Source organism: Pseudorca crassidens, chromosome 16, assembly GCF_039906515.1.
Source record: "Pseudorca crassidens isolate mPseCra1 chromosome 16, mPseCra1.hap1, whole genome shotgun sequence".
NCBI lineage: Eukaryota > Metazoa > Chordata > Mammalia > Artiodactyla > Delphinidae > Pseudorca > Pseudorca crassidens.
In genome coordinates, this window is record NC_090311.1 from 78916143 (window position 1) to 78931808 (window position 15666).

At 43.2% G+C, this 15666-nt stretch overlaps 1 protein-coding gene across 7 annotated transcripts in view; it reads right to left on the minus strand.

The window, feature by feature from the left end:
• TBCE (tubulin folding cofactor E) overlaps positions 1-15666 on the minus strand; it is a 118976-nt gene that overhangs the window by 21267 nt on the left and 82043 nt on the right. For 6 of the 7 annotated variants that reach the window (XR_010936031.1, XR_010936032.1, XM_067711047.1 and 3 more), the window contains exons 4-5: positions 8433-8618; positions 3744-3832 (exon numbers count right to left, since the gene is read on the minus strand). Coding sequence is in view for 5 of the 7 variants with exons in the window: in XM_067711047.1 (XP_067567148.1) it covers positions 3744-3832; positions 8433-8618 (275 nt within the window). In the remaining 2 variants the exon portion in view is untranslated. The remainder of the gene's footprint in view (positions 1-3743; positions 3833-8432; positions 8619-15666) is intronic. The other variant, XM_067711050.1, reaches the window with a different exon arrangement.

The window sequence follows — 15666 nt, forward strand, 5'->3', positions numbered from 1 at the left end:
CTCAAGGAAATGAGGGAATGCCATCCCGGAGAAGAGCACCAGGGCAGAAGGGACAACACAGCAAAAGCCCAGAGGTCGGAACAGGTGGGGCCTACGGCCGGGACGGCAAGCTCCCGTGTGCCCGGGCAGAGGGGCTGGGGGTCTGGAAGCGAGGTCCCCGAGGCCTCGGGGGCCAGGCCCGATCACAAACGGCCTTGCGGGACTTTATTTAGTCTCTGCCTGAAAGGGGAGCTACTGGTGTGAGCGGAGCTAGGCCTTTAAAAGGTCACTCTGCTGCTGTGCTAAGGCACAGACTGCAGGGAAATGAAGACGGAGCAGAAAAAGGAGGTGCAGGTTCCTGAGCAGTCTGGGCTCAGGCCCGACTGGGCGCTAGAGGGGATGGGGATGTCAGGTTCGGTGTCCTAGCAGGAAAGCGGAGCTGCTGGGACTTGCTGCTGGATTCAGATGAGAGAGGTGAGAAAAAAGGAAGAGTTAAATTACCTGCAGGGTTTTTGGCCAGTGCCCCTGGAACTTCCCTTTACCGAGACAGGAAAGACTACAGATGAGCAAGTTTCAGGGGACTTAATGTCCCAACGTGTTCAATTCGAGATGACCATGAAACACCCAAACAGGTATCAGATACACAGCAGACAAACAAGTCTGAGTGGGGACAGGTCTGGGCTAGAGGCCGAAATGCAGGAGCCCGGCATCCGCAGGCTGGACACGTCTCCTCAGGAACAAGTGTGAACAGAGAGGCCAAGGGTCAGGGGTCTGAGCCTGGGGCGCAGCGACCTCTGCAGGAGAGGCTGAGGAGGAGAGGTCAAAGCGGGAAAGAGAGCCAGGATCAAAGAACCACCACCGCCTGCATCCTGCGTGGTCCACTGGGTGCCGGAAGCGTTCTCCTTTATCATGGAAGGAAAAAAACGGAGGCGCAGAGCAGTCGGTAACCGTGCGCCTGGTGCAGACCAACAGGTGTGAATTTAAACCCAAATCAGCCTCAATCCAAAGCCCATTTCCTTAAAGCCCACTATGCCACAGGGCGTCTTTACGCATAAAACACGGAGAAAGTAGCTTTTAATAAAAATAGTGGCGTCAATCAACAGGGTTGGTTGAAGAAGAAAGCCTTTTAGGCAGGTACCAGTTAGGAAGCTCCACGAGGTGGCTGGAAGAGGGGAAAGAAGGCAGTGGAAATGCACAGAAGGGGACCCGGCCGGCACAGGCTCGCCAGACCCTGTGCCGGCTCCCGCTGGCTGAGGGTGAACTGAGGCCAGAGAGCTAAGCACCGTTCTGACGGTTTTAAATGCTTGTGTTTCCGGCGGTCCTGTAAGCATCCACACAACCTCCTCCAGTTTGCTGGTGGGTCGCAGGCCTAAGCTATTTACTCTTTGGCTCTTTAGGGAACAGCTTGCCGCCTCCCGACCTAAGGAGACTCTAGAAAAACCCGGGGCGCAGCAGGGGCTCGGAAATAACGCCCAGAACCCTGGGGGCGGGATTCTTGCCCTAAAGATGAGACACAGAGCAGCACGACGCATCCAAGCTCTGGGTCTCACTGCCGACAGCGTGAAGCTCAGTGGCGGAAACGGCAAAGAAAAGCTGGGCTTTTTTTTCCTAGTAGAACAACTACCACCTAAAGGTGCCGAATCAAGCAGGAGAGTTGTAAGCACGTGCCTGCTGGACACCAGCTGGACAGAGCATCCTCGGCAGCCACCTGGCTGAAAGCTCCCTCGGAGGGTCTCAAAGCCGCCACAGGAGCACAGGGGCTTGACCCCGACGTGGGCGTTCCCGCCGGTCCCCGCAGCGCGGCCCCTCGTGCCGCCTGTGTCCCACAGCCGCTCCACCCTAGCCGCGGGCCCTCATGCGATGGCTGAGCCGGCACGTCTCAGGGCTGGCGGTCCAACTCCAGCCGCCTGTCATTTCCACCGCCTCTGCTAACTCTGGGCCATTAGGTTGGTGGGAAAGGGTTCGAGGCCAGTCATTCTCCACTCACTCATGCTTTCCATTGTGTAGCCAGAATTATACATATTTCTGCTAGTCTGTACAGATCACAGGCACCACCTGCATTCTGATATCAACTCCAGACAGGCCAGCAGTCGTGAATGTCGGCCCCACACGCGTGTGCACACACACACATGCGCGCACACACACGCGTGCGCACGCAGTCCAGGGAGCTCCTGGTGCTCTTGTTCCTGTGGGCAGAGGATCTTCCCCACGTTCAGAGCCAGCTGGTGAGGCATCTCTTCCCCAGCGGAGCTCGCCAACCTGACACACTCCCACTGCCTTCAGCCCCAGCTGAGCGAATGACCTCAGAGAGGAATCAGCCTAAAAACGGTGACTGGATTAAACACACCAGGCAATCCTTCAACTTCGCGCAAGAATTCAATCAGCAAGTGCAAGGCATTCATCACTGAGTCCGCAGATATCAGCGGTGACTTGGTTATCTCACCAAACCTCATTGCCTCACGTCTTAGGGGACGTTCTTCCCCAGCAGAGAGCGCGGCATAAACAAACGAGACGCTGATTCCCCAGCACACCGCTGACAACTCCAATCAACCAAACAATTCACATGCCCAAACCCCTCTGCGACCAGATCTTTCCTGTGTTGAAGATGAGCCTAGAACCGCCCGATTCCCAGTCTTCCAAAACCACTTAGGAGGAGGCCAGGCAGATTCCAGAATGCGCCGGGCACCTCTGTGGCACTCTGCTCCTTACAAGCTCCATTCCACACCCCGAAATGCCCTGACCCAGCTGCCTAACCTGCAGAGGGAACGACCTTTCCTGTCACCACAAAGCAGGTACCACCAGGGTGGTTAGAAACATTTTGCTGAAGAAAGTTACTCTCATCTGCCATCTCTTCAGTCAAGAAACCTGATTGTAAGCTGCTACCTTCTGCATAAACTATTATGTACAGACTAGGCAGACTTAAGGAATTGGGAGAAGACCTTTTAAAGTCAGAGAAAGTCTATTTCATTCGCTTAGAGAAAGTCTATTTCATTCGCCACTGGGTTTTTTTTTTTTAAGGCCAAAAAAATGCATTTATTTGGGGTTTGTTTAGACTGCAGCCCAGGAGACACAGATCCAAGCAGCACTTGAACTGTGTTCCACCAGACTACAAAATGGAGCAAGTTTACTGGGAATTCTTTTAAACTTACCTCCTGTATTTTTAGTTGTGGGAATAAGAGTAATACAGGGCAAAAGAACACACTCGTAAGAGAAGGTAGAGATGAGATGACAAACTTTGGAAAAGTCTGTTTTGAGGTATTATAACAAAACTGCATCCAGCTGCATGAACAGGAACCTTAATAAAGGAAAGAGTTTATCTTCTTCCCTCACAGGAAGGCAGCTGGGGCTGGCGCAGTGGCCCGGGTACCATCCAGGATGCCGGCCCCTCTCCATCCCTTCCCTCCCAGGTCACCCTGGATGGCATTCTTCCCACAGGTTGGCTGCTGAGCCCTGGGCGTTCTGTCTGCGCTCAAGGCAGGGGAGGACAGAGGGCAATGGACAGAAGCAGATCCAGCCACGTCTGTCCCCCTTGAAGGAGCCCCAACCAGAAACTCCCATGTTACATCTCCCTGGATGGGGCGAGTCACACTGCCTCACCTGAAAGCAAAGGGTCTAGGAAGGTAACAATTTACCTGGGCGGGGACAACCCCAGGTGAGACCGAGTCCCTGTTAGGAGAATGGACACTGGGTAGGCAACCAGGGTGTCTCACTCAAGTGTCAAAGCCAGTCAGACCCCAGTGACGACTTCTCATTGGGAAGGATACTAGGACAAGCTTTGGCAATTCCTCCTTTGTCTCCAGGACCATTTACTGTGCAGTTCCTCAAAGAAACTTCCTGCAACTTGGTCAGCTGACTGCATGAAAAACACATAGTTCACATGTATGCATAAACAGGTACGCTATCCATTGGCCCTTTAAAAAATTGAAAAGTATTTCAGACATGTAAAAAGGCACCAGAAATAACAAATTCCAGGAGCCACCACCCAACTTAAGAAATAAAGCATTACTGTAAAAAAAAAAAAAAAAAAAAAAGAAAAAGAAACAAAGCGTTACAAACATGACACACATAAGTGAAGTCCTCTGCGTCCCTTTCCATCACCCCCTCCCCTCCTCCTCTGTTCCACGTAGGGAACCAGGGCACTGCGTTCGACGCTGACTTAATCTTAAGCATTTCTTAATAGCTTTACTACATATTTCTATGTCCCTAAACAATTACAGCATTTCTGTATATTATGAAATTTGACATAAATGGTAGTGTACTGCGTATATCCTCCTGCAACTGACTTTTTCCCTCAATAGTACGTTATTCAGCAGTAAGATGTAGCTATGGGGACATGTGCTCCAGAGCACACACCTTCACACCTTGTAGTCTGTTACTATACGGAAAGACCACAGGTAATTTATTTCCTCCCCTGGGACAGGCAGATTAGTCCCAACAGTGCTGAAGGACACACCACTGTATAGTTTTTATGCTCACGTGGGAAAGTCTCTCTAGGGATACAGCCTAGAGAGCGTGAGTGCGTGTCTTCAGCTTTTCTAGATACTCTCAGAAGCCACTTTTTCAGTGTAGAGAAGCTGTGTTTTTCTATTCATTAAAAGAGTCCATGTGTTACAGTGCCGGAGAGTTAAGAACACAGGGCCTGGAGCCAGACTGCCTGGGTTCCAATCCCGATTCCACCGCTCCTCTGGTCTTGGGTGAGTTCACATCCGTGTGCCTCAGAATCCACATCTACACACCCACATCCACGGCAGCGTTACTCACAACCGTCATATGTAAGCAAACCAAGTGTCCACTGACCGACGAATAAAGTGTGGTCAATCCATACAATGGAATATTGTTCAGCCTTGAAAAGGACAGAAATTCTGACACATGCTGCAACATTTGTGAACCTGGAGGACATTATGCTGAGTGAAACAGGCCAGTCACAAAAGGACAAACACTGCATGACTGCATTTACATGAGGCACCTAAGTGGGCATCGACTTCACAGAGACATAAGTAGAACGGTGGTTGCCAGGGGCTGGGTGGGGAGAGATGCGCAGCTGTTACTGAAGGGTTACAGGGTTTCAGTTTGGGAAGACGAAAAGGTTCTGAAGGTGGAAGGTGATGACGGCTGCACAACAGTGGGAATGTACCGAACGCTGCTGAACTATACGCTTAAAAATGGTTAAGATGGTAAATCACGCATTATGTATATTTTACAATTTTAAAATGCTATGATAATTTTTAAAAATTAATTTATTTTCGGCTGCGCTGGGTCTTCGTTGCTGCATGCGGTCTTTCTCTCGTTGTGAGAGGGGGCTACTCTTTGCGGTGCGCAGGCTTCTCACAGTGGTGGCTTCTCTTGTTGCGGAGCATGGACTCTAGGCCCGTGGGCTCAGTAGTTGTGGCACGTGGGCTCAGTAATTGTGGTGCGTGGGCTTAGTTGCTCGGTGGCTTGTGGGATATTCCCAGACCAGGGCTCGAACCCGTGTCCCCTGCACTGGCAGGAGGATGCTTAACCACTGTGCCACCAGGGAAGTCCATGCTATGATAATTTAGTGAGTCAGTATTTGTGAAACTCTCAGAATATTGTGTGACATACAGTAAGTCACTTTATAAGCATTTATAAAAATAAACATAAAACTGAAAACCTTTGGGGGGAATACTAAGACCACCATGCAAGGCATCAGCTATTACAATCACCAGAAACTAGGGGGAAAAGATGGCAGCAATGTTCCAAGGCAGAGGCTCCCAAACTTCCTCAGTTCACAGGGCCCTTCACAGTGTTTCAGTAATTTTCCAAGGTGCCCCTAGGCCAAAAGAAACACCTCACAGTTCCATTTAGTAAGCAGTTAGGGCCAAACAACTTAATAATTCTTTATGTCCTACCAAACTAGTGTCTGTCTAGTGGGCACTGCACAACTTCCTGAACCCTGGAATCAGATTGGACCCTCACCACCTCCTCTTCCCGTTCCATGATGATTTTCAGGAGATACTGGCTTTTCTTTCAGCACAAGAACGGCCAAAAACCCAGCTCTGCAGGGAAATGACACGATGGAAAGGAACAGTAGGACTATCATGAAACTGAACTAGCTCCAACTACTAGTTTGCACCGTGTCCGACAGATGTCACTGTTTCCCTCTAAAATTCAAAATATCCTGTTGTGCCCCAGTGAGTTTCTTGCAGGCCCGGGAAACCTTGGTACAAAGCTTAGGGATTCAGGTCTGAATTCAGACACCACTCCAGAGCCACAGCCATCTCCAAGGAGAAACCACACGTAATGGTCTTTATTTGGTTTTGATTCCTTTATTATGTCTTTTCTCAGTGCTACAAACTCAAAGCTGGTCAGCTGGAATTAATCAGGAGACAATACAATGGCTGAAAGTAGAGGTTTCCATCCCCAGCAGCGATGCCTACCATTCACGGCAGGATCTCAACCGCTATTCCCAACAGCTCTAACAGCTTAGGTATTACTTTGGAAATGAGGAAACTAGGCTTAGAAGCCAGAATTAACTAACTCTAACTGCTGTCAGGGCTAGAAAGTGGCTTAGCTGACACCTGAACCCAGCCTGACTGGCTCCAACATTGGGTGCTTTCCAGGAAAGACACTGGCTAATTACTGAACACACCGATACTCAGGCAGTAGAGTCATTCACCAGAAAACTTCATGAGTTATGCAGCTGCTCATAAACAAGGGGAGGAAAAATCTGTTCGCATCTGTTGTTAATATTCACAGAGCCCATGGTGCTCTCTGATAGAGATTAACCAATTGGGGGGGGGGAAGTGCCTCTTTTGGGTAAATGATACTTAAATATTTGCATTTTAAATGGAAAAAATAGGGACTTCTCTGGTGGTCCAGTGGGTAAGACTCCGCACTCCCAACGCAGGGGGCCAGGGTTTGATCCCTGGTCAGTGAACTAGATCCCACATGCATGCTGCAACTAAGAAGTCTGTGTGCCGCAACTGAAGGAGCCCGTATGCTGTAACTAAGACTCAAAGCAGCCAAAATAAATTAATTAAAAAATAAATAAGTGGAAAAAATAAAGCAAAGAACTCTAACCCTATGAAGCACATAGCTCTATAAATCAACAGCAAAAACCATTCACGTTAGTAATCTCTCAGTGGTGCATTAGTCATGATTCTCTTTTGTTCAATTTATATATTCTAATTCCTCAACAATGAATGTATATTGTTTGTAATTAACTGTCAAGTTATTGCGTTTTCAAAAATCTTGATTTATTTTGCGTTTTCTTTTTCTTTTCTTTTTTTTTAACGCTGGTCATCTGTGCTAAAAAGCAGAGATATCAAGAAATGAATTTACTGGGAGTTCCTTGATGGTCTAGTGGTTAGGACTTGGCGCCTTCACTGCCATGGCCCAGATTCAATCCCTGGCTGGGAAACTGAGATCCTGCAGGCCGTGCAGTGTGGCCACAATTTCCAAACAAAATTAAAAATTTTTTTAAAAAGAAAGAAATGTATTTACTCTTCAACACTGTCCCCATGTGCACTTAAGTTCTGTATCATGTTAAATCTTAATGACAATAACAACAACAAGAGCAACAAAAAGATAGCGAAGAATTTTACTTTGAACAAAACGACAGTTCAATACTTCAGAGACAAAGTAAAAGATCGCAGGCCTATGCCAAGTAGCGGCAAATCTACTCTCCAAAGTGGCCACCAGGGGTCATTACTTGGACGCCTCATCCAGGTCAGGGTCAAACACCACGCACTGACCATCGCTGCTAAACCAGCGTAACCTGGGAGGTTCGTGTGCAGTTGCGTGCAGTTCTGTGTGAATATCAGCTTCCACGCTCTCTGGTTCACGTGGTGCCTCCGAATGAGCAGTGAGCCTGTCTACAGAGCATCACTGCGTTCAGAGAGTTGGAGAGGACAGAGAAAGTTCAAATGCAGCAGTTTCAAAATGCATTATGTAGTGCCCCTCAGACTGCGACACAGTCACTTGTGGGTACTTCTTAAAAGCAAGAGCCCATGCATGGTATTCTGATCTAGTAGGTCTGGGATGGGGCCCAGGATTCTGCAATGTTTCAAAAGGAGCCTAGGTGATGCGGGTGTGCATCCAGAGATGGGAACCACTGGGTTCTAGAAGGTGCCATCGTGCTACACGGCACAGGTAACAATGTAGACTTCTGTTTCCATTTTTGACTTATCATCCAGACATCAACCTTAGTTCCTTAATAGTCAGTCAATACAACAGAGTATGGTATAAATATTCATAATGGGCAAATCAGTGTTTCATTTCCAATCTAGGAAAGTCCTGTGTTAAAATAAGGACTTTAATTTCCCTGAATACTCAATCCTTGGATTCCTCTGATCTCAATTTACTGTTCTGAAGAAAAGATAAGACCACTTTGGAAGCAAAGTTCTGAGCACTGACATGCAGTCGGCTGACCTTAAATCCTGAACTTTGATGAAACTGTGAAAGTCGGCTCTACCATTATCAGTTCCACTTACCTTTGCTGTTTTACAACAGAGTCAAAACCAATGGTTTCCACAGGTTTATTTCCAATTGTAACAATTTGCTCTCTTCCCTCTTCCTCTGGTTCATCCTCTAAAGCATAGCGGTTCTTAATTGCAGTGAGAAAGTCTACTCCAAAATTTGCTTTGTTTGGACGAATGAAGGAACCTCCCGTTGGGTGCCTGGGAAAGGAGAGAAACGGAACAGAGAAAATATCATCTATGGGGACCTTTAAATAAGATCACACACACACAAACCCTTTATAAACTGTCACTCTGCCACAAATGTAAAATGCCTGCATTTACGAATATATTAGCAAATAAAAGCAATGAAACAACTTTTAAAAGGAAGGAAAAAGAAAGTATCATCTACCATAAGGCAATGTTCTGAAGGTTTTCAAAATGTTCTGTATGCTGGAAAAGTAGAATCAGCATAGAAGGGAGAGTAATATACTAAAAAAAAGGGTAATTCATACAATTGATTATAAAGGGTTGTGTGCTGATGCAAGCATGTAAAATCCCAATAGATAAACAGACAGATCGAACAGATGATTCACAAAAGAGGAAAGAGACGTATTAAATCCATGGGGGAAAAGTCTCACCTTGCTAATAGTTAAGTAATGTAAATTGGGACTTCCCTGGTGGTCCAGTGGTAAAGAATCCACTTTCCAATGCAGGGGACATGGGTTCGATCCCTGGTCGGGGAACTACATGCTGCGGGGCAACTAAGCCCACACGCCACAACTACTGAGCTCTCACACCTCAACAAGAGAGCCTGCGTGAGGCAAACTACAGAGCCCACACACCCTGGAGCCTGTGCGCCACAGCTAGACAGAAGCCCGCGCACCACAACAAAGACCCAGCCAAAAAATTAAATAAATAAAATATTTTAAAAAAAGAAATGTAAATTCAAGCAATGAAACTATTGTCAACAACTCTAGCAAAAAATAAAGTCCTAACACTCAAAGACTGAAAGGTTGGGTTAGTTCTTGATTGTATAATCATACTCCTGGGAATTTGTCAGCAGGCAATAATTTAAAAATAAAAACAAAATCGCTTCTACAAAGATTCTATATAATAGCATTTTTTCGGTAACTGAGCAACTCTGGAAACCATAAACAATGCCAGCTGGACAGGAACTATTAAGTAAACCAGACAGATGCAGTCATTAAAATATTCTACCTATAATACTTAATAAAATTACTTACAGAATAATGCTGAGATTTCTAAAAATTGAACCAAATTGTACATGACACAACTACAGAGGAATCATATCTATGGCTAGACAAAGATCAAATAAGAACACAAAGAAATGAAAACATCTGTGGATAACAGGGTTATGTACAAAAATCTTTTAAATGATAACTTGAACTAAATGAAAGTTCAAATATGGGACTAAAATAGAGCATGTGGAAAGAATTGTATAGAAATATAGGATATTTTATCACAATTTATATTCAGGTTTTATAACAATTTTTAGTAATAATCTCTAGACGAATTTAAAAAAATATTAATCATATTGCTGTATGTAATGACTGCTGTCAAGGCTTTCCAAGAGATTCAAAACAGATCTTTAGACACATTAAATTTCAGCATTCAGCACTGCATCCTGGCAATGATACCTTACTTTCAGGGAAATCTAAGTATGCCTATAAAACAGTTGTAGAGCAGAAGCAAGAAGAACTACAATCCTGCAGCCTGTGGAACAAAAACCGCATTCACAGAGAGACAGACAAGATGAAAAGGCAGAGGGCTGTGTACCAGATGAAGGAACAATAAAACACCAGACAAACAACTAAATGAAGTGGAGATAGGAAACCTTCCAGAAAAAGAATTCAGAAAAATGATAGTGAAGATGATCCAGGACCTCAGAAACAGAAGGGAGGCAAAGATCGAGAAGATGCAAGAAATGTTTAACAAAGACCTAGAAGAATTAAAGAACAAACAAACAGAGATGAACAATACAATAACTGAAATGAAGACTACACTAGAAGGAATCAATGGCAGAAAAACTGAGGCAGAAGAACAGATAAGTGACCTGGAAGATAGAATGGTGGAATTCACTGCTGTGGAAGAGACTAAAGAAAAAAGAATGAAAAGAAATGAAGACAGCCTAAGAGACCTCTGGGACAACATTAAATGCAACAACATTCGCATTATAGGGGTCCCAGAAGGAGAAGAGAGAGAGAAAGGACCTGAGAAAATATGTGAAGAGATTATAGTCGAAAACTTCCCTAACATGGGAAAGGAAATAGCCACCCAAGTCCAGGAAGTGCAGAGAGTCCCATACAGGATAAACCCAAGGAGAAACACGCCGAGACACATAGTAATCAAATTGGCAAAAATTAAAGACAAAGAAAAATTATTGAAAGCAGCAAGGGAAAAACGACAAACAACATACAAGGGAACTCCCATAAGGTTAACAGCAGATTTCGCAGCAGAAACTCTACAAGCCAAAAGGGAGTGGCATGATATACTTAAAGTGATGAAAGGGAAGAACCTACAACCAAGATTACTCTAGCCGGCAAGGATCTCGTTCAGAGTTGATGGAGAAATCAAAAGCCTTATAGAAAAGCAAAAGCTAAGAGAATTCAGCACCACCAAACCAGCTCTACAACAAATGCTAAAGGAACTTCTCTAAGTGGGAAACACAAGAGAAGAAAAGGACCTACAAAAACAAACCCAAAACAATCAAGAAAAAGATTATGGGAACATACATATCGATAACTACCTTAAACGTGAATGGATTAAATGCTCCACCCAAAAGACATAGGCTTGCTGAATGGATACAAAAAAAAGACCCATATATATGCTGTCTACAAGAGACCCACTTCAGACCTAGGGACACATACAGACTGAAAGTGATAAGATGGAAAAAGATATTCCATGCAAATGGAAATCAAAAGAAAGCTGGAGTAGTAATACTCGTATCAGATAAAATATACTTTAAAATAAAGAATGTTACAAGAGACAAGGAAGGACACTACATAACGATCAAGGGATCAATCCAAAATGCAGATATAACAATTATAAATATATATGCACCCAACATAGGAGCACCTCAATACATAAGGCAACTTGCTCACAGCTCTAAAAGAGGAAATCGACAGTAACACAATGATAGTGGGAGACTTTAACACATCACTCACACCAATGGACAGATCATCCAAAATGAAAATAAAGAAGGAAACAGAAGCTTTAAATGACACAATAGACCAGATAGATTTAATTGATATTTATAGGACATTCCATCCAAAAACAGCAGATTACGCTTTCTTCTCAAGTGCGCATGGAACATTCTCCAGGATAGATCACATCTTGGGTCACAAATCAAGCCTCAGTAAATTTGAGAAAATTGAAATCATATCAAGCATCTTTTCGGACCACAACACTATGAGATTAGAAATGAATTACAGGGAAAAAAACATAAAAAACACAAACACATGGAGGCTAAACAATACGCTACTAAATAACCAAGAGATCACAGAAGAAATCAAAGATGAAATCAAAACATACCTAGAGACAAATGACAATGAAAACACGATGATCCAAAACCTATGGGATTGGGCTTCCCTGGTGGTGCAGTGGTTGACAGTCCGCCTGCCGATTTAGGGGGCGTGGGTTCGTACCCCGGTCCAGGAGGATGCCACATGCTGCAGAGCGGCTGGGCCCGTAAGCCATGGCTGCTGGGCCTGCATGTCTGGAGCCTGTGCTCCACAGCGGGAGAGGCCGCAGCGGTGAGAGGCCCGCGTACCGCAAAAAAAAAAAAAAAAACCTATGGGATGCAGCAAAAGCAGTTCTAAGAGGGAAGTTTATAGGTATACAAGCCTACCTCAAGAAACAAGAAAAATCTCAAACAATCTAACCTTACACCTAAAAGAACTAGAGAAAGAAGAACAAACAAAACCCAAAGTTAGCAGAAGGAAAGATATCATAAAGATCAGAGCAGAAATAAATGAAATAGAAACTACGAAAACAATAGCAAAGATCAATAAAACTAAAAGCTGGTTCCTTGAGAAGATAAACAAAATTGATAAACCATTAGCCAGACTCATCAAGAAAAAGAGGGAGAGGACTCAAACCAATAAAATTAGAAATGAAAAAGGAGAAGTTACAACAGACACCGCAGACATACAAAGCATCCTAAGAGACTACTACAAGCAGCTCTATGACATAAAATGGACAACCTGGAAGAAATGGACAAATTCTTAGAAAGGTATAACCTTCCAAGCCTGAACCAGGAATAAACAGAAAATATGAACAGACAAATCACAAGTAATGAAATTGAAACTGTGATTTAAAATCTTGCAACAAACGAAAGTCCAGGACCAGATGGCTTCACAGGTGAATTCTATCAAACATTCAGAGAAGAGCTAATACCCATTCTTCTCAAACTCTTCCAAAAAATTGCAGAGGAAGGAACACTCCCAACTCATTCTATGAGGCTACCATCACCCTGATACCAAAACCAGACAAAAACCAGACAAAGATACTACAAAAAAAGAAAATTACAGACCAATATCACTGATGAATATAGATGCAAAAATCCTCAACAAAATATTAGCAAACAGAATCCAACAACATATTAAAAGGATCATACACCATGATCAAGTGGGATTTATCCCAGGGATGCAAGGGTTCTTCAATATACGTAAATCAATCATTGTGATACACCATATTAACAAACTGAAGAAAAACCATATGATCATCTCAATAGATGCAGAAAAAGCTTTTGACAAAATTCAACACCCATTTATGATAAAAACTCTCTAGAAGGTGGACAAAGAGGGAACCTACCTCAACATAATAAAGGCCATATATGACAAACCCACAGCAAACATCATTCTCAATGGTGAAAAACTGGAAGCATTTCCTCTAAGATCAGGAACAAGACAAGGATGTCCACTCTCACCACTATTATTCAACATAGTTTTGGAAGTCCTAGCCACAGCAATCAGAGAAGAAAAAGAAATCAAAGGAATACAAATTGGAAAAGAAGAAGCAAAACTGTCACTGTTTGCAGATGACATGATACTATACATAGAGAATCCTAAAAATGCCTTCAGAAAACTACTGGAGCTAATCAATGAGTCTGGTAAAGGTGCAGAATACAAAATTAATGCACAGAAGTCTCTGGCATCCTATACACTAATGATGCAAAATCTGAAGGAGAAATGAAGGAAACACTCCCATTTACCACTGCAACAGAAAGAATAAAATACCTAGGAATAAACCTACCTAGGGAGACAAAAGACCTGTATGCAGAAAACTATAAGACACTGATGAAAGAAATTAAAGATGATACAAACAGATGGAGAGATATACCATGTTCTTGGATTGGAAGAATCAACATTGTGAAAATGACTATACTACCCAAAGCAATCTACAGATTCAATGCAAGCCCTATCAAATTACCAATGGCATTTTTTACAGAACTAGAACAAATCATCTTAAAATTTGTATGGAGACACCAAAGACCCTGAATAGCCAAAGCAGTCTTGAGGGAAAAAAACGGAGGTGGAGGAATCGAACTCCCTGAGTTCAGACTATATTACAAACCTACAGTAATCAAGACAATATGATACTGGCACAAAAACAGAAACATAGATCAATGGAACAAGACAGAAAGCCCAGAGATAAACCCACACACCTATGGTCAAGTAATCTATGACAAAGGAGGCAAGGATATACAATGGAGAAGACAGTCTCTTCAATAAGTGGTGCTGGGAAAACTGGACAGCTACATATAAAAGAATGAAATTAGAACACTCCCTAACACCATACACAAAAATAAACTTAAAATGGATTCGATACCTAAATGTAAGACTGGACACTATAAAACTCTTAGAGGAAAACATAGGAAGAACACTCTTTGACATAAATCACAGCAAGATCTTTTTTGATCCACCTCCTAGAGTAATGGAAATAAAAACAAAAATAAACAAATGGGACCTAATGAAACTTCAAAGCTTTTGCACAGCAAAGGAAACCATAAACAAGATGAAAAGACAACTCAGAATAGAAAATATTTGCAAACAAATCAACGGATAAAGGATTTATCTCCAAAATATATAAACAGCTCATGCAGCTCAATATTAAAGAAACAAACAACCCAATCCAAAAATGGGCAGAAGACCTAAATAGATATTTCTCCAAAGAAGGCATACAGATGGCCAAGAAGCACATGAAAAGCTGCTCAACATCACTAATTATTAGAGAAATGCAAATCAAAACTACAATGAGGTATCACCTCACACCAGTTAGAATGGGCATCATCAGAAAATCTACAAACAACAAATGCTGGTGTGCAGAAAAGGGAGCCCTCTTGCACTGTTGGTGGGAATGTAAATTGATACAACCACTATGGAGAACAGTATGGAGGTTCCTTAAAAAACTAAAAATAGAATTACTATATGATCCAGCAATCTCACTGCTGGGCATATACCCAGAGAAAACCATAATTCAAAAAGACACATGCACCCCAAAGTTCACTGCAGCGCTACTTACAATAGCCAGGTCATGGAAGTGACCTAAATGCCCAACGACAGACGAATGGATAAAGAAGTTGTGGTACATATATACAATGGAATATTACTCAGCCATAAAAAAGAACGAAATTGAGTCATTTGTTGAGACGTGGGTGGATCTAGAGACTGTCATACAGAGTGAAGTCAGAAAGAGAAGAACAAATCTCGTATATTAACACATGTATGTGGAACCTAGAAAAATGGTACAGATGAACCAGTTTGCAGGGCAGAAGTTGAGACATAGATGTAGAGGACAAATGTATGGACACCAAGGGGGGAAAGCCGTGTGGGGCTGGGGATGGTGGTGCGCTGAATTGGGCGATTGGGATTGACATGTATACATGATGTGTATAAAATAGATGACTAATAAGAACCTGCTGTATGAAAAAATAAATACAATAAAATTTAAAAACCCCACAAAAAAAACCAAAAAAAAAGCTGTAAATGTTAATATCATCATTTGATCATGTCAGAGAATAAATGATGAAATACATGAATTGCCAAAAATGTATGATAAACACTATTTTGGCTTACGCCCTTTCACTCTTTTAAACAAATGAAACTTTCGGAGAAGTCACCATAATTAAAGAGAATGAAAATAATACTGATGATAAATTTTGTCAATATAAACATATATACATTTTCTTCTGGGAGGTGGGTCAACAGAAATTACCAGATTGTAAAAGGAACTCGGAATCTCGGAA